The sequence below is a fragment of the Chaetodon trifascialis genome, chromosome 3 (assembly GCF_039877785.1).
Source record: "Chaetodon trifascialis isolate fChaTrf1 chromosome 3, fChaTrf1.hap1, whole genome shotgun sequence".
NCBI lineage: Eukaryota > Metazoa > Chordata > Actinopteri > Chaetodontiformes > Chaetodontidae > Chaetodon > Chaetodon trifascialis.
This window is the reverse complement of record NC_092058.1, coordinates 18,170,505-18,189,066: the sequence shown is the minus strand read 5'-3', so window position 1 is coordinate 18,189,066 and position 18,562 is coordinate 18,170,505. Positions and strand designations below refer to the sequence as shown.

The following is an 18,562-nucleotide window of genomic DNA, read 5'->3' as shown; positions in this document are numbered from 1 at the left end:
GCCACCCACTGATTTGTAGGTGTAGCTGAAAATTAACAACCAGCCTTGATAATTTTGTGAATACATTTTCCTTAATAAATACAGTATTGTATTATTTAACCGGGTGACATAGTCATTTACCCTTGTATAGAACTCTCTAAATTTATCCAGATAGCACCCCACCAGGAAGCTTCAGTAGTATCCAAGACATTATAAATCCTGACAGAATCAATCAATTTCTTGTCCCATAGAAAAACATGTAGTACAGGTGAGTGGTCGTACATTATTCTGAGAGTAGAGGTTGTGTGACCCCCCCCCCCCCCCCCCCCCCCCCCACACACACACACACACACACACATTACTTTTTAAATGCCCATTTATTTACAGATTTAAATGGTCAATTCACACAAATAAAATCACAGTATCACACAGGTGTGGCCTCTCAGACAAATGCCATGACTGTAATTAGCAAACAGAAGAGTAATGAGACTTTGTTCATGATTTAAGATAATGTCATGAGGGAAACATATGCACAAAATGAGCCTTGAGTTACAAAATAGCGCAATAAAAACTACATTTGCAGTAGTAGTGAGGAAAGCAATAAGGTTTGCTGATGCTGACCCTCGATGTGCACAGGCAGAAACTTAGAGGGTTAGAGGCACTGATATTGTGGTTTTATTTGTGTGAAATGACCCTTTAAATCTGCAAATAAATAAGCATTTAAAAAATAGTGGGGGGGGGACAACCTGTTCTCTCAGAATAATGTACGACCACTCACCTCCTACATGAATGGTGGTGGGGGCTGTTAAGTAAACCCCACATCTGTCACATCTGTTCAGAGTTCTCTGTATGAGCCTACAGTGTCGTGCTGACGTCTTGTTTTATGGGTCTTTGACCTGGCGAAACTGCGGGAACCCCCTAAAGCTTCTACATAAAAGACCAGTCTTGAAGACGTAGAGGGTTAATTTCAAGCCCCCACCACCACCACCCACATCTCCAATTTGAAAGCCGCCTCTCTACCGGGAGAGGAAGGCTCTTTTTCGGTCAGATGGCGTGCTGCAGTCCGCCCCCGTCATTCTCCAGCCCACACAGACAGGGCAGCCAGCAACCAATACGGTGCGCCGGAGGAGGATTTCTGCCAGTGATTTCAGACGAGGTACGATACGCAAAGGGGATTTACTACGCCAATCTGAGCCGGGGAAGCTTTCGGCATTAGGCGACAGGGTAAGAAACGAATAGGATAACAACTGCGATGTGGCTTTGAGCGGGGTGTTTTTCTGCTGACATCTGGCTCAGGGACACTCCAGTCGATGGTTGTGTCTGAACTGGAGACACTAATCCAGGCGTCTGTTCTTTAGTGTAGCCTCAATGTGACGTGTTTTTGTCTCGACCGAAATCAGTTTTTATTCCTCCATCAGTTTCAGTCCGGGAGTAACGACCTGTGACATCTGGTGAGACCACTTTCCGTAGTTCCGCCGGTCCCTTCTGCGCACATCCGTCTACCTGACCTGAAGAAGGTAAGACAGGCTTACGTACGGCATGCTCAATCCTTTTGTCATGTAAGGCTTTAAAGGAAACACATGTTCATTGTGAAAATAGTTTGGATATGGAGGAAACTGCTCCAAAACATGCATAAACTTCCTATATTCATCTGTTTTTTGTTTTTGTTTTTTTGTTTTGTTTTTTTTACCGAATGTTCATTAAGATAGAAAGACTGCTTTATTCCAGGTGGCACAATCTTGAACTAAATGAATAACTTGTAGAGGATTTCTCCACCTGCAGGTTCATGTCTTTCCTTTCTCCTGCCTAAACTTTCCAGTGCCGTGTGCCATGTCTCTGCCACGCACACTTGGGGAGTTGCAGCTCTATCGGGTGCTGCAGAGGGCCAACCTGCTGGCCTATTATGAAACCTTCATCCAGCAGGGTGGTGACGACGTGCAGCAGCTCTGTGAGGCAGCAGAGGAGGAGTTTCTGGAGATCATGGCACTAGTTGGCATGGCCACCAAGCCGCTGCACGTGCGTAGGCTGCAAAAGGCCCTCCGAGACTGGGCGGCAAACCCTGCCCTTTTCAGCCAGCCCGTCTCCAACGTTCCTCTCGGGGGAATCCCATTGTTCAAAGTGGACGGGACGGGTGCTAGTGGGCCGGCAGGTGGGCCTAGGAAGTCTGTGAGCAACGGGCAGCCGGGGTCTCCATGTGAAAGGGAGGATCGGGCGTGTCTCACTCCCATGCACAGCGGAAGTCCAAGAAGCCCCTGCTCCCAGGCATCCCCACAGCCACCAGACACACACTTCAGAGAAAAACTGTCACCCATGGACCCACACTGGCTCAGCCCAGAGCCTGATGGGAACTGCACTTTGGCTTCTGCATCCGGAATAGAGGAGGACCCGCCCAGCCCACCTCTACTGTCAACATGTCACCCCGGTCCCTCCACATCTCCAAGCCCCTCGGCTTCTTTCACCCCTGCGGCCCTGTCAGCCTGGCCCGGAGGACAGCTGGACGGGGAGACGGCGAGGGCGGTGGTTGAGAGTGTAGACAGGCTCCTCAGGACCCTGCCCAGGTCAGATCCCGCAGAGGTGAAAACTCTGCTTAGGATGAACAAGAAGATGGCAAAGACTGTGGGGCACATCTTCAAAATGGGGTCCCAGGATGTGAACAAAGAAGAAGAGATCCGCAAGTACAGCCTCATTTATGGACGCTTCGACTCCAAGAGGAGAGAAGGGAAGCAGCTCACACATCATGAGGTAAAAGCAGCAAAGACGGGAGCAAAGATGGAGTGTTTGAACATATCATGTTTCAAGAATCTGTTCTAAAGGGAGGCTCACATTGTAAACCAGAGGCATCAATATGCATTTCAAAATAAAAGAATAAGTATAATTTCTGTATTATCTGCATGTCACAGTGTCCATCTGTCCCTCACTCAGTGCTTTTCCTCCTCAGTTGATCATCAATGAAGCTGCAGCCCAGTTCTGTATGCGCGACAATGCCCTTTTGCTGAGACGGGTGGAGCTCTTTTCTTTGGCTCGGCAGGTGGCAAGAAAATGTGCCTACACCTCCACACTAAAGCATGCAAGGTAGGGGCGCAGCCATAGAGAAGAGTGATCTGTTCACCAGCAGCCAATGACCAACACACCTCACACCTGCTGTGTCGTTTATATTCATCTAGCTCGAGAAAAAGGAGAATTAAGAATATAGTTTTTCTCGTTGTAGAAAGCAAAATCAAAGTCTGCAGCAACACGGAGTAGCAGTATAACAAGCCACATGTGAAATAAATGTAAATGAAATCATTTCGTGGCTGACAAAAAGTGTATTTAGCATATTCTCCGTGTACCACGTGGTGTCTGTGAGTCATCTTCCCACTACTTCATTCATTTTCACAATGAACCTGGTTCAGATCACAGTGGGAATTAAACTCCAACCTCTCCACTGTTAGTATAATGAGCTGAACATTGGAGCCACACAGCAGTAGACAAACCTCCGGTGTGTTTGTTAACTTACACCAAATATTTTCATCTAATCTTTATGACCATAAATAGCAGCAGTCTCTTCATCAAAATGTGCCTCATAATGAGATAATTGCAGAAAGTTACAGCAAAGCACATACCATAGCTAACGACTTTCTTAAAAATTATTATGTTAGTCTTAATAAGTTGAATTGTTCCATTCCAGATGTTATTTTAAGTTTTTATATGTTTCCCACTCATAACGTTTTGAAGTCAAAGACAAATGATAGAAAGATAAAGACAAAAGTTTCCCTGTGTATGTTAGCATACAAGTAATTTTGGTAGACACATAGTTTATTGGGAAATTATAGTTACATTTCTGTACCAGGTCAAGTTGAATAGAAGTTGTACTCGGTGTGACTTCTTGTCTCTTGCTGCATCTTGTGCAAAAACACTGGCTTGGTTTGCCAAAAAAGAAAATCTTATATCAAGGTCCATAAAGGTTTTTTCATCAGCCTTCATCTTGCACTTGAAAGCTCTGCAGAAACACTTTTCAATAGACCTCCAGCCAAGATTGTTTTTTCACCAGATTACTTATATCCAAGGTCAAGACTGAACTCTCATGTTCAACTGGCTCAACTGTTTTCCTCCTGCAGGACAAACGCAGATGAGAGCAGCTTACTGTCACAGAAGAGAGCGAGACATGAGGTGAGTTTTCAGAGCAGCACTGCCGCCACTCAACAATATTCAGTGTGACTTTTTACAGATGAATGTGTGATTCTAACACACGGCGACGCCAAATTCCAGGTCACTTGTCAGTGATTTAAAGTGGTTCGTCAGCACCAGATTGACAGTGATGTGTTTCAGGTGATTGTGCCTGAAAGCGTGTCTTCACTGCTCGCGGTGGAGGGCTCAGAGGGCTTGACCCAGAGGGCAGATGATGACAGCTTGTCTGCAGAAAGCCTTGACAGTGTATCACATGGTAAAGACTTCAGATGGATATAATGGAAAATATGTCTCTTCAGTAGATCTTTATGTTTCTTGAAGCATTTGGTGCTTAAAGTCAGCATTTACACCCAAATCTCTCTGTCCTGTTAGACATCGGCTCACAGTGCAACCAGTCTCCGTCCCCCCGTCCCCACACTGACACCTCCAACCCCGCCAACTGGAGTCGCCATCTCATACAGCAAACGCTAATGGACGAAGGGCTGCGATTGGCTCGCATGGTGTCACATGATCGGGCTGGCAAGATCAGCCTAGGGTCAGAAGGAACTCACTCAACAGGTGACTTTTCTAATAATGATGTAAAAATATTATGCTCTTAATAATAGACACAGACTAAAAGGTTGAAGGAATAGCATTTTAGGAAATACACTTTTTCACTTCCTGGCACTCATATTTGTATAGTAAATAAGAGGCCCCAGGCAGCAGCTGGTTAGCTTAGTGTAGCACGAAGACAGCAAATGGGGAAACAATAGCATGGCTCTGTCCAAAGGGAGCAAACCCTGACTATCGGCACCTCTAAAAATACTTATTAAAACACTATATCTTTGTTGAATGTGTACAAAAACTGAGGAGTAAAGAAATCACAGGAGGTCATGTACTCAACTATTTCTTGGCTGAAAGCAACTTGCGGTTTTTGTACAGATTAAACAGACAAGATATAATGTGTTACCTAGTGAGCTGTTTCCTTTGTGCAGAACCAGGCTAGCTGTTTCCCCTTGTTTCCAGTCTTTATGCTAAGCTAAGCTAACTTGCTGCTGGCGAGACACGAGAGTGGCATCAATCTTCTTACATATCTTTCATCAAGAAAGCAAATATGCTTATTTCCCAAAATATCAAACTATTCCTTAAAGTTGGGATTCGGGTTGTATTGAAATTGACAGACAGGGACTCACTAACCTCTCGAAACAATGAATATTTTATAGCTCTAGAGCTTGAACTCTAGTGAGTCACGCTAGGTGACGCCTCCCACCAAGCACAGCTGAACTTCACCAGACTGTAAATTAGAGAGGATAGAAGTTAGGAGGGGAAACAGAAGGAGGAGGAGAGTGATATATAGAGAGGAAAAGAGTGCGATCAGGAGGGTGGTGGTCTAGAGGGGGCTTTACACTGTTATAGTGCTTTCTTAATACCCTGTTACTGTAGCAATTTTCTGATGCATCACAGCTTCTCACAAGAGAGAAAAAAGCAATGATCTGGGCAAGTTAGTCGTTCTGGGCTGTGATAGCCAGTTGAAGAGATGAAGCGAGGAGAAGGAAGCCAGCAAAGACATGAGGGGGCGGGGAGGGAGGGGGGGGGATAGGAAGTACTCTGTGGGTGGCAGAATCGGACCCCCCCTCTCAGCAGCGACTGACGTCAGAGTGTGTTAGGTGCGTGGGCTGAAGGGCGGGATGGATGGGGCGTGGGGGCGAAGGAGTGGGAGGTAATTGGAGGGGCGTTGCATTGACTCACCAAGCGACAGTGTACAAAAATAAAACCTGTGGGCAGGGAAATGGCACAGTCTTTTTTATACATCTTCTCCCTCTACCAAAAGGACTGCGGAAACAACAAAAAAAATGACATATGTTTCATCTCTGACGTCGATCTCCCTCACTTTGTCTTGCTGCTTTTTCTCTCTCTCACTCATCCAACTTTCCTTCGTCTGCCTCTCTCATTAATCACAACTTTCTCTCACTTCCTGTCAACGTCACTGTTTTCTGCCATCACTTATCTTCCGCTGACGGTTCAAACAGTCAGGATATCACTTCTCATACATCCTTTTAACATTTAAATCATGGACTCACAGTCCTCCGTCTGATAAATCTGACCGCCGGTATTTGTCCTCGTGTGCTCGTAAATTTTTGTGTTATCACAAATGACATTCTTCATAAGTTACAACCCTGATTCCTAAAAAGTTGTGACACCGTGTAAAACATAAGTAGAAACATAATTATTAAATAATTTGCAAACAAACTGTGTTTACAGACGATCGTTTTACAAACTGTTCCCGAGTCCATGTACTAACATCTTTTATGCAATCATGTGTTCACAAAGTGGTGAACCTCTCTCCATCCTCGCTTGTGATCGACTGAGCCTTTCCAGGATGCCCCTTTCATACTCAATCATGATACTATCACTTGTTACCAATGAACCTGTTTACCTGTGGAATGTTCCAAACAGGTGTTTTTGGAGCGTTCCACATCTTTCCGTCTTTAGCTGCTCCTGTCTCAAAGTGTTTGAAATATGTTGCTGCATCAAATCCAGAATAAATATATATTTACAAAAATCAACGAAGTCGATGAGGTCAAACATTAAACATATTGTCTTTGTGCTGTTTTCAGTTGAGTTTACGTAGAAAAGGATGAGCGAATGACCACATTCTGTTTGTTTAAGCTTCACACAGAGTCTCAACTCTTTTAGACTTTGAGTTTTCTTATATTACTGCACACTGTTAACACACATGGACAATGAGGGTTTCTTAATGAGCAAACAAATAAACGAGTAGTCAAGAAATGAATATTCATTGACTCTTAAACACGGGAAACACTTTGGTACTATTTACATTTACAGTCTCACATCGCACCATACATCAGAGCTAATTATTTCAGTGCGAATACACATCATTATTATGAATAGATTCATGTCTATTCATCTCATATTGTGAAGGCATCTTGTTCACTTGATTTGTTGACTTCATCATTATCACCAGCCCAGAACTAATTAAACTTGCAACACTGGAGACTTTTCGTTATTCAACAGCTTGGGTTGGTCATATAAACCGTGATGACTTCACTCCATGTGGGAGAGCTTCTTGCTGAATTCCCCAAACAATTATTCAAAGGTCTTAAAACGCTGGTTGCATCTTGATTACTGTGACTCTTAACTTATATTTATCTTTTGCCACAGTGTTAGAATAACTTGCTGTCCAGTCATTGTAAAACTGTGTACTGTTCATCTTGCACTCAAACCATGAAGCAGTAGCAGTGTTTGATTTCAAATAAAATGTGCAAAAAACACATAAAGGTGCACTTTCATTTTCCATATGATTGACGTTTCAGTTGTTCTCTGTTAGTTCTATAAGTGAGTCCTAAGTTCATTTCCGTATCAGGTCTCATCTTAAACTCTACCTTTTTCCATAGACCTTGACAGTAAAGTGGAGAGGCGGAGCTCGATAACAACGTGCAGGAGCAGTAGTCCTTGCATCACCAAAGACGACTCTAATCACCGCGGGAAATGAAAACCCTCGGCCGTTGTCAGGGAACTTGTTCTGAGGCCTGCCTCTGACCTCCACTCCCTGTCTGCCAGACAGACTGTTGCTGAGCAGGTTTTTCCTTGTGTACCCACATCACTGACATCTGATGAGGAGAGGACTCCTATCCACTTCAAAATCAATCCAGCAAATGTCATAATTTACCAGCGGCTGATATCATAAACCTGCGGTGAACACTGAACTTCAGGATGTTCTGTTCGACTTTATATTCAGTGAACATATAGGGGACACACTTTGTTTTATTTTTTAAATACATGGACTTAATGTCCCACAGATTTTAGCCGATGATGGAAAAAATGAACTGATTTCATCGCCAAAAAGCTGATATTTTGCCACATTAGCCAACTTGTTGTGAGCAGTGTGTTTAGAGTGTCACCTGTTTCAGATGAGATGGGCTCGACGCACCAGGGGGCACTGCAACTTTGGAAACTGACTCTCTTAACTTATTCCAGTGACATGTTGAAGTTCTGTAAAGGAAATGTGGTTTTGTAGGGAGACTTTTGTCTGTATTTCCAGCAAGTTACAATAAGAAAACAGTCTGGTCACAGTCAGCAGCTCCTCAGCGGCAGGAAACAAATGGATGTTCTGTTTTTTTAAGTCAGTGTGTTAAGACGTTCTTGTATGAGGACAAGTCCACATAGATGGATTTCTGACATATGTTGATCTAGATTACACACAAACACCGCCGTCAGGTTCAGGGGCCTTTTGTCCTTTGCTGCATCATCTAATTACCCATGAGATCTGAACAGGCATGCTGAGTTTTATGAGATTTAAAGCCGTGGCTCTTCATCATCCCTCATATCTCTCTGTAATGATATTTTTGCACAAGTGGCTGAAATGGTGTTTGTAAGAGATGAAACTTCAGGCTTTTCATTACCTTTAATCGTGTGAAAATGTACTCCGAACACCTTTTCTTAACTCAGCGGCATGAAATTAGAACGCAGATGCTTTATTGATTTCCAGTCAAACTTTCAGTTGCCTCTCTCTTCAGTGAAATCAGGTTTCAGGGTGTCTTGCTCAAGGGCCCTTCAGCAGGGTGGAGGCTTGCTGTCGTCAGCTGCTCTTCTCTCCCATCTGTTCTTTAATGTTGTTCCCAACAGGTGCCAGTGTACAGCCTTTGAGGAAACTGCATTCAAAACTACATTGCAGATTTTGAGAATTTAACAACAAAAAAAAAAATTGCCACAGCTTTTTCAGAAGGCGGTGGTTAGTGTGGATTTTTATTTTTAGGTGTAGCAGAAACTTACAACATGGCCATGTGTTTTTGGGATGATTTCTGTAGTCTTAGATATTTACTAGGTGAACTGTCAGTTTCCCTTTTAACAGCTCTTTTGTCCTCAGGCTCAGTAAATTAGAGTGATCTTCACTTTCTAAGTTTTAGAAAAAGAAACAAACACATGCAGAGGTTTACAGAAAAAAATCTCATGGTGCTTGAGTCTTGATACAGCAGCTCCAACGAGTTCCATCAGCCTACCTGGCCCTGTGTGAACTGTTAATTGTATTCAGACTTCATGTAATGACAAAGCTCATGTTGATAATGATTGAAAACTTTCGGATTTTTGTATACTTAATCACAGAGTCTGTCAGTGAGGTAGCTTGCTGTGCATCAGTTACACCTGCCTGTCTCTTGAGTATTCGTAACTTTCTCAGTTTATTATGTTGCAAAACAGATTATTTATTTTGTTACATCTCAATAAATGTTATTTTATTGCTTAAAGCCACGACGTGTTGCATTGTTTTCCACAAAGAATCGTTTTTTTCTTGGCAGTTCTGATGTGTGGAAGAGGCTGCAGGAGTTGCGTCATGCAGCCAGCAACACCTCTGCTGTCGTTTGTTGCGCTGACGCTCTGCGCCGAGCCTCGATGCCGGCATGACTCACCTGTACCAGCGATGTCATCAGCACTCATCCACACTCAGCCCTCCCTTGCTTGATTTTCAGACAGACACTAGAGAAGATCAAGATGAGCCATCAGCCAAATGAAGCTAGTTGTAGGGTTCCAAAACGCCAAATGATTGCTGGTTTATTTGACTGAGGATACAGTGTGTGTAACACACAATCATCCGGTTGGAGTGCAATGCATTTGAATATTCATTGTTAAAATGAAGCATTGCCATTAAGAGAGATGGTGATGTTAATCTGTCCATTGATGGGTCATTTGGCCACCACTTTTGTCCAGACTGAATATCTCAACAGCAGCTAAAAGCTCTGATCTTGTGTCTCATATCCCAAAATTTAACTTGACACTATTAGTGATGTTACTCTTGCATCGACTGCAGGTCTGATTTTTTTTTTGTAAGTTAGGCATACAATCAACTTCTTGTTTTCATTGATGGTAAGATTAATGAAATCAAATCAAACATTTCCTCCTGCCATCTCCTGCTCCTCTCAGCCTGAACTCTGTGGACACATTGGACACCTTTAAAAAGCAGCTCAAGATCCGTTTGATTAGACTTGCCTTTTCAATTTTTCTTTTTATTCTATTTTCTGATGTTTTATCTATGTTGGAAACTTTATTTCTTTTATAAAGCACTTTTCACACCCTGCTCTTGAAAGGCGCTATATACTTACTCGCTTACTTACTTGATTATACAGGAGCAATTATATCCAAGTTGGTTTTCCTTATAGTGATTATGAAAGCAACAGATGAAGGGATCCGCCATCATCAATCAGCTGTCAGCACCACTAATTATGGAGTTAAATCTTAGTCTATTCTTAGCTCATGCTCTTTCCTCAATAACACAGAGCTGAGCAACAGACAGCTGATCAGTTTAATGCTCTACCGCAAGCATCTAAAAAGCAGCAGCACGACCATTAATGAAATCAGGAAGTCTAATTATCTGCATTCAAATCTTTGAAATGTCTTCTCATGATCATCCAGATGAGCATTTGCATGTGTGAACAGCTGAGGCAGATGTAGTTTTGAACAATGTTTCCGAGGTTATTTCACAAAGCAAAGGCTTGTAAGAATAAGGATTCAATAATAAACCTAATCAGATTGAATTAACTGTGTTTTGCTTATCAAAGCTTGAAAGATATTGTTTCAGTGGTACCATAGCTGAAAAAAGAAAAAGGCACGATGTTATGATGACAATTTTTTTATATACATTTATTCAGAAACAGCCATTTCCCTCTCACATGAAGATTTTCCTTATAAAATACAAACATTAAGACTTTCATCTAAAAGCAAAAAAGATTAAAGTTACATAAAGGTGCAATATTCGCTGGTCAGTACTGATAAACCTATTTCAACCTTGTCACAACAGGCTGATGATGTAATGACGGCACTAGACACTCCACCATCTTTACTATAGAATAAAGGTGACAGCAGGTGGAAAGCTACCTGTTTCAGTGCTAGCAATTATATCTTTCTAATCCTCTTTTCAAAACAGTTACTTAAGATCAAAAACACAGCATTGCATCTCACTGTCCAAGACTGGAATTAGTGACCATCTGATAAACTAATTAATCTATTTATTTCAATGACTTATCCCCTGAACACACTTTCAGCAAATAACTACTTTCAGTTTGATTCAAGCCATCAAAATCTAGCTGACTTTGTTGTCTAGGCATTTTAGTCTATAGTCGTATTTGTGTTATCATGGACTACATGGAGAGGACCACAATCAGTGGACATGCAGTAAGGATGCCTTTCAACGACAGATGAATCATAAGATCTCAGGAGTATGTTGTGGTTGCAAAGAACTAAGAATAGACGGGTGATAATTAATGCTTTCATAGGATTTCTCTCTGTGAGCCACATGTTTTAAATGAACTATCTTAAACCCTTCGCTCGAAGAAAAATAAAGCTGATATCTGGCCATGCAGATAGTTTCAGTGTACTTTGGATCTTGGATATTTTGGATAGGTCTGGATTGGGTTGGGTTCCCAATATGGATGAAATAATCCCTATAAAAACTGATACAGGGAGGTCTGTGAATTGTCCAGAGTGATGGAATAACCATTAATTCTGCAAAGAGAGATTCTGCAGAGATTATTTTTGATGTATTATATCAATGCTGTGAGCGCCACAAATAAAATTGGAGAAAAAATCTCCAAAGACCCAGATCACAAAATCTGGCCAAATAAAACCACGACGAGTTACAAGGACTGCAGAAGTAAATGAGAAAATGTGGTTTGATAATTTGAGTGAAGCCTTTTGAGCCTTTAAAATACAATATCTCAGTACCTTAGCATACAACTGAATCATTAGAGGCCTATTTCCACCCTTCATTTTACATCTCAGAGGAACAGGTCTACTTCACTGCTGTTTCCAGAGATCAGAGTAAGCCATACTTGTTGCGGCACAGTGTATGAACACATAAATCATATATCAGGAGGAAAAGACGGAGCAGTTTAGTCTAGGTGACGTGGGTGTAAAGGTGTCGTAGGAACTCTCCCCTGGTGGTTGTGTCTCCGGGGAAAACTGCCTGGCAGAACTCACAAACATGAGACTGCAGCGCCACGTCTGACATCAGAATCCCGTCCGACAGACTCCGGAAGTCACCGATCATGGAGGGACTGTCTGTCCCAGGCACCTGACACAAACAGAGAGGACAAGACATGGAGTGTTTGAGGAAGAACTTAAAATCCAAGGACAGATTGGAGAACCCCTGAAAACAGATGGGGGTTTAGTCCAGTAAAGACACCCACCCTCAGTGTGTGCATCGTCCTGTCTCCACTAAGATGATCTGCTTGCAACAGATCTTTTGAAGAGGCTCCTTGCCACCTAGAGGAGTCCAGGCTCAGCAGGGGTGCGACACTTTGCGCTGGCTCCTGACTTTCCTTTTTCTGACGAGGCCTGTCCACACAGAGCTTGGACATGTCTTCAGAGAGGATATCAGAGAAAGTCCCTGGGTTTCTAGAGAGACGGTCAATGCCACATGGTGCTACAGGCTTGTGCACTGTGGCTGTTAATGGCTGAGGCTTCTCATGGAGATATGCAGGGATTTCCTGTGTGCACTGCACAGGGATGGATATCATGTCACTCAGTTCTCCATTAGGAACACTAGCACCTGCAGACAGAGAGTTTCTGTTTGTTAAGTGAATCATGAGCGACATGTTTATGAGCACTGGAATTACAATAGGTTTCATATGGACCTTGCTGTTTCTGCAGGGCTGTTGTGAGTTGATGTAACAGAGCTGCCTGTCTCAGGCAAAGTGACCTCAGGTGAAGAAACTGCTGGTACAGTTCACTGTAGGCTTCCTCCATCGCACCAGCTCACAGATCTGCAGCTAGTAAATAGAGGAAATTACACAGAGCTGTACAGTCCACTTATCCCATATACATACACTACATATAAATGGGTAAAATATTAGGAACAAAACTTAGAGTATACAGCCATGATTGCAGCTCTGTGACGCTGTAACATGCTCAAAATGACAATGCTAAGGAAATTTTTCAAGGTTCATCAACATAGTTTAGCCTGTTAGCATGTTAGGGCTAACAACAAAGTACAGCTGAGGCTGATGTAAATGTCACTAGTTTTGCAGATATTTGGTCATAAACCAAAATACCAAAATTTCTAATCAGTGCAGCCAGTTGTCAAGATATTTCACTCTGAAAAACAAATGTCAACCTCATGGTGGTGCCAGAGGAAAAGTCTAGGGATCAACAATCTATAGTTGAGTTGAGATGTTTAAAGACCAAAGTGGTGAACCATCCAGCTGACCGACCAACAGGCCAATGCAGCCATCCAAGGCGAGCGTGGCTGTGGTGTTTCGATGATGGAAACTGTTCAGCTTGGAGGAGACCTGGTCATAGTATATGATTCACGTCATTTTCCTTTTCAGTAAGGCCCCATGCCATGTTTGAAATATCTTTCTCCACTCATCTGTTTGTGTTTCTCCTTAACTTTGATATCGATCATCATGTACTTTTATACATTTGGCTACACATTACTGCATTCCACTTACACACAGAGCACAAGCCCCCACAACATTTTTACCAGAAACCAAAAAGATCCTCAGTTCCTATTATCTCTACATAATGTATTTCCCAACAGATCTAAATACTTTTTATTTATAATTTTGTTGGTCTGTAAGTAGTCAATTTCAATCAAGTAAAAAAAATACTGGAATCAGCTTGTTATGTTCTTTTATTGTAGAACCGACAAATTCACAACCGACACAGACTTATAACCTCAGAGTCAGGACTGTCTCTGCATGTGGGGTTGTCTGGAAACTAAAAAGACAGCAATAAATTCTAATTTCCTTATTTGTGCTAGCAAACATTTGCATAAAAGTCTTCCCCCTTTCCAAAACACGAGCTTGTGCAGTTTGAGTCTGAACCATATCTATTTTCTTTTACACCACCTGAGGCAGTTTATTTTTTCTGCACATATGAGCCACGGTCAGTGAAAGAGCTCTTCTGAAATAGAGAACCAAGACATATATAACTCTTTATCAGGCCTGTTAAAACCCCAATTCTCTGGCCTCTGTGTGAATATACAAAGCAGTGTTAACTCACAGTGTCTTGTATATCACTGCTAACTTGCTTACCCCTTACAAGCTTGTGTGTCGCTCCAATAATTCAGGACTCCTCGTCATTTCTTACAGCTGGTTCATGGGTTTCGAGCCTCCTCCATCTCAAACAGGCTTCCTGTTATTGCAAAACAATCAGACCCTGTCTGAGTGTGTAAATCCAGACTCAAATCCCACTCACTGAGCACCACAACAATACACTTCTGCTGCTGAAATCCATTCTTCAGATGAGGCCTTACCAAAAAAAGTGGCTGTATGACGAGTGTTTCTTCCCAGGTGAGCTAATGGAAATTATGCTCCACTCATGCAACAACACATGCTGTACACTGCGTTGGAAAATGTTCAAGAGGAAGTGGCTCTTGAAAACAGGGAAGTGAAACTCTTTTAGTATAAAAAGGAACCTCTCCATCTCCGTCACAACTGCTGCATCAGATCCTGCAGAGTATTTTTTAGCATAGACTCAAAAGAGGAGACAGACAGGCTTTTTGTTCACTGTGAATGAAGCACAGCTGTCTATTGTGACTTTTGAAGATCTTAAAATCATCTGATTGACAGTGAATTTGCACTCACTGCTCCAGTGTCTCTCCATCTCTGGTTGTAAATTGATTTTAGTTGCTCATATGATTTTTGTCACCAGATTTCAGCAATTTCAGAACTGTTGTGACTCGGGTTGCAGCGTATGAGCTGACCCTCAAGGGTCACTGTAAGTGATAATAATGACTGCATATATACCATGAAATCATGACGGTCAACATACCATGAAAATATAATGGCGTTGTAACCCTAGCTGCAGCAGACAGGAGAGTTAGAGGAAGACAGAAGGGCTGAATGCTTTAGAAAGTTGTCAGCATGTCTGAGCCAACAGAACAAAGGTGTTTCCTGTTAGACGTAAACTGTACACAAGAATACTACCAAAGAATACTTGACAGTAACTGCAATGCTCTCTATAAAATGTGTGTTAAGGTATGGTTCAGTCAGGCTGCATCCTATCAACACCGCCTCCTTGTATGTTAAATGTATAGAAATGGATTTGATAAAACATTTGAATTGTATCGTATTAAATGTATAATGCATGACAGAAGTATTCAGAAACTTTCCTGAAGCAAAAGAAGTAATAATGTAAATTTTTATATATATATATATATATATACACACAAAGTTTTACATTCCTGCAAGCAAAATATGTGTTAGGAGCCAATTCAAAAGTAAAAGTACCCACTATAGGAGAAGGATCCCAGGAAATGTTATACAATTATGGACCGTAGGACTTAATTGATTATTACTGTAATGTAATGTAATGTGCCAGCAGTATTTTATTGTATTAGCTGGTTCAAGTGAAGCAAATCTTAATGATGCAGCATATTTTATAATCTACTTACACTGTAGTTAGCGTAAATAAAATCTGAAAGTCAGCAGAAACTGACTACAGTTGTCGTATAAATATGGTGGAGTAAAAGTCTGAAGTTGAAAACACTGGAAACACTCAAATACAGTAAGAGTATGTTAAAATCAGGCTTCAGCAGAGTGTTACAGTAAATGTAACTATGGTCAGTTGTAGCACTGGTCACACAGGTGTGTCCTGCGTGTGATTCATCACATGTCGTGTAGCAGCTTCCAAACTTTCTGACCTCCATCTGACCCCACATGAATCATAACTGTGTAGTTTTCTCTGTAATGTGGAAATGAAGAGTCACACTGGACTTACTACACTTAATTTCTCGGTTTCGCAGAAAAACACGGATCTTTCAGCGAAATTCGTTTGGTTTCTGCTTCTTTTCCAGCTGTGAGACTGAAATCATCCGAGGGCACTTTTCCCCTCTGAATGACCTTTTTAAATAAAGTTTACTTACACTTCCAGCGATCACTTCATGTCCCAGCAGGAAGTGCAGACGCAGCTACTGACGATGATGCGGATAATAATCCTTCATCCGGACTGGACAAGATCCGCATTTTACTACGCTGACGTCACTATCCCGACCTGAAACACGAGCTCACCTGCGTCAAACCGAGGCACACCTGCCAAAATCACACTTCCTGTTCAACAAGGCTTCCTTCAAAATAAAAGGCACAACCTTTCGTTGAAAAGGGCGGATGTATTATAAGAGGAAAATGTGACATTGGCTGAGCCACTCATAACTAAAAGAAACCAACCGTGCTCACTTATCATTACTTCAGTTCTTCTTTTTGCTCAGTTATATCTTCTGTAGATTTATTTCCTCTCATGAAGGTCTACATCCTGTGTCAAAGCCTTTTTTGGCCACATACTCACATTCAAAGATTTTTAGTCTAAAGTACACTGCCTGTAAAAATCAGTGTATACTTTTAAATTATTGAATATTAACTCCCCCAGGTCCATAAAACCCCCAAATTCTCTGAAAGGACAATCATTGGTGCCACCTAGATTTTACTGAGTTGAAACTACAATAAGCAGTAAGGTGAGCTAAAATGATGCATGAAATTAAAGATCGTTGATAGAAATTCCATTGGGAGAAGTGAGAGAGAGCATTCAATTGTCCTCGTTTTTACGGTGTTTTACAGAAAATCATTTTGTGTCACTGTCAGACCTTTAAAAATTGCTTCATCATTAGTGATAATTGTCATTAAAGTGTTTTTATACATCTGTCTGAAGACCAGTTAACTATGTAACCTCTGTGTTTGTGGTTTTATTGGTTCGTAGGGAACCTTTTGATTTGGACGGTATGGAGGGTAGATAAAAATGAGCCATCTTGACTAACTGAGGTTGGGGTTCATCACATTAGGGACAATCTGTAAACTGTGCTCAACCAAACCTCTCCATCAGGAGAGGTGGTGGTTCATGGAGTCCTGTTCCTTTGAACAAAGGACCCTCTAATTGTTGTTAAGACCCAAGTTTTGTTGGGAAACCTGCAAAAATGTATTTTTGTCCACTAGGGGACAGTGCAACAAACTGTGAACACATCACTGTCATGACCTCATAAAAGTGAACAGGTTCGCCTGAAGCTGCCTGTATTTACACATCTGGCATACACAGAGCACATTATCATTATTTAAGGAATTTAGGACAAATATTCACTCTCCTTTGATCATTATTCACTCAAATTAAAATTTTGACCTCATGGTGGCGCAGAAGAAAAGTTAAGGCACCACCGGAGTTATTATAATTCATCCTGAGCTGAGCATGTATGTGTGCACCAGAATTCATGGTAATCTATCCAGTAGTTATTTCAGTCTGTCTGACATATTGGCAGATTGACAGATTGACATAACATCTTCCATAACTGAACTGTATAAAGACATCAGCATTTGATCACAGGGGGAACAGGTGTGTTCAGCTGGAACCACTGTGAAGAGAGCTCTCCATCAAAGTGTTTAGTCATGTTTAGTCCTATTTCCTCAGGAAGTAGCCACTGTGTGTGTGTGTGTGTGTGTGTGTGTGTGTGTGTGTGTGTGTGTGTGTGTGTGTGTGTGTGTGTGTGTGTGTGTGTGTGTGGCATTTTGGGTGTTCAGCCATGTGTTGACTGATATTGATTTAAAAATAGACTGACATACCAACATTGAGGCAGCAGTCCTGTGGGTGGCAGACTACCTTCCATGCCATTCATCCGATTACTGTAGGAGGAGCAGCAGTTTTTGCCCTCAATGTCAACCAGTGACAGCTGAGTTTACAGCCAGCACCTTGTGATCTTAGACGGATGCCTGCTCCCTCTACTTCAGATTGGTTATGTAACTCTGTGTAAGGGATGGGCAGCCTTCATCTCTCTGATAGTCAGAGGAGTCATGTCTTTGTCATGTCACTTCTCCTCCAAGTGGATCCATTTGTGTCGTTGCCTTATTTTTGGCTGACAAAACATCCATTAATATGTAGTATTTGCGTTCTCATGATCATGTTGTTGTTGTTGTTAAATGTTCGATCTGCTTGCTGACCAGGTACAGCTTCACTCCATGTCTGAGCTGCATTGATTTTAACTGTATGCGTTTGCAATATCTCATAACACTTTATATGATGTTGATTTACAGTGTAATTTTGTTTAATGTAAGCAGACTGTCATATAAAGTGTTCATTGTTCTCCCCTTTGTTTTTGTTTTTTTTTGTTTGTTTGTTTTTTAATGAAGCAGTATTAACGAGACAGTAATATCATGTGTTTGTTAATGAGTAAAACTTGCCATTAGCAGTGGGTAGTTTGTTTTTATTGTACTTCATCCATCATAGTAAGGAACAGCACCTTCATTCAACCCAAAGAACATCAGCTGGTAGGCTAAATCGACAACGCAGTGGGCTACTGTATAACTGTGAAGTCCCCTGTAAGTGTGTTGCTCATAATTTTGTTAACATCACTTTTCCCAAACTTTGCACTGAATTGTACTCGTAAATCAACAGTGTTAATTTTTTCCCCCTGTGTTAGTCTCTCGTTCACAACAGTCATGTTTTC

At 41.7% G+C, this 18,562-nt stretch overlaps 2 protein-coding genes across 7 annotated transcripts; one reads left to right on the top strand and one right to left on the bottom strand.

The window, feature by feature from the left end:
• The first annotated feature begins 1,069 nt into the window (after positions 1-1,069).
• On the top strand, positions 1,070-9,392 carry nab2 (NGFI-A binding protein 2 (EGR1 binding protein 2)). 3 transcript variants are annotated; one of them, XM_070958845.1, is made up of 8 exons: positions 1,070-1,203; positions 1,398-1,496; positions 1,799-2,721; positions 2,918-3,051; positions 4,077-4,128; positions 4,288-4,402; positions 4,519-4,704; positions 7,542-9,392. In XM_070958845.1, exons 3-8 carry the CDS (start codon positions 1,810-1,812, stop codon positions 7,637-7,639), a joined length of 1,497 nt encoding a protein of 498 aa, XP_070814946.1. In that variant the 5' UTR covers positions 1,070-1,203; positions 1,398-1,496; positions 1,799-1,809; the 3' UTR covers positions 7,640-9,392. The 3 variants fall into 3 exon arrangements, with proteins under 3 accessions (XP_070814946.1, XP_070814947.1, XP_070814944.1); XM_070958846.1 differs by having other exon boundaries at positions 1,076-1,203; positions 1,762-2,721; XM_070958843.1 differs by having other exon boundaries at positions 1,117-1,496.
• A 1,363-nt stretch (positions 9,393-10,755) lies between these two features.
• Positions 10,756-16,075, bottom strand: LOC139329138 (uncharacterized). Of its 4 annotated transcripts, none has more exons than XM_070959300.1 (5): positions 16,004-16,047; positions 14,172-14,271; positions 12,771-12,899; positions 12,324-12,685; positions 10,756-12,208 (listed from the first exon to the last, which is right to left on the bottom strand). In XM_070959300.1, the coding sequence occupies exons 3-5, from the start codon at positions 12,880-12,882 to the stop codon at positions 12,032-12,034; spliced, it is 651 nt and encodes a 216-aa protein (XP_070815401.1). In that variant the 5' UTR covers positions 12,883-12,899; positions 14,172-14,271; positions 16,004-16,047; the 3' UTR covers positions 10,756-12,031. The 4 variants fall into 4 exon arrangements, with proteins under 4 accessions (XP_070815401.1, XP_070815400.1, XP_070815402.1 ...); XM_070959299.1 differs by lacking the exon at positions 16,004-16,047 and adding an exon at positions 14,393-14,502; XM_070959301.1 differs by lacking the exon at positions 14,172-14,271 and having other exon boundaries at positions 16,004-16,075.
• Positions 16,076-18,562: the final 2,487 nt, after the last annotated feature.

Bases quoted from the DNA above. Each gene is read 5' to 3' on its own strand.
- nab2 (XM_070958845.1), top strand. From the start codon at position 1,810: ATGTCTCTGCCACGCACACTTGGGGAGTTGCAGCTCTATCGGGTGCTG. The intron at 2,722-2,917 runs GTAAAAGCAGCA...TTTCCTCCTCAG, and splicing joins AGCAGCTCACACATCATGAG to TTGATCATCAATGAAGCTGC. The intron at 3,052-4,076 runs GTAGGGGCGCAG...TTCCTCCTGCAG, and splicing joins TCCACACTAAAGCATGCAAG to GACAAACGCAGATGAGAGCA.
- LOC139329138 (XM_070959301.1), bottom strand. From the start codon at position 12,882: ATGGAGGAAGCCTACAGTGAACTGTACCAGCAGTTTCTTCACCTGAGG. The intron at 12,686-12,770 runs GTCCATATGAAA...CTCTGTCTGCAG, and splicing joins AGCCCTGCAGAAACAGCAAG to GTGCTAGTGTTCCTAATGGA. The intron at 12,209-12,323 runs GTGGGTGTCTTT...TGTTTGTGTCAG, and splicing joins GGACGATGCACACACTGAGG to GTGCCTGGGACAGACAGTCC.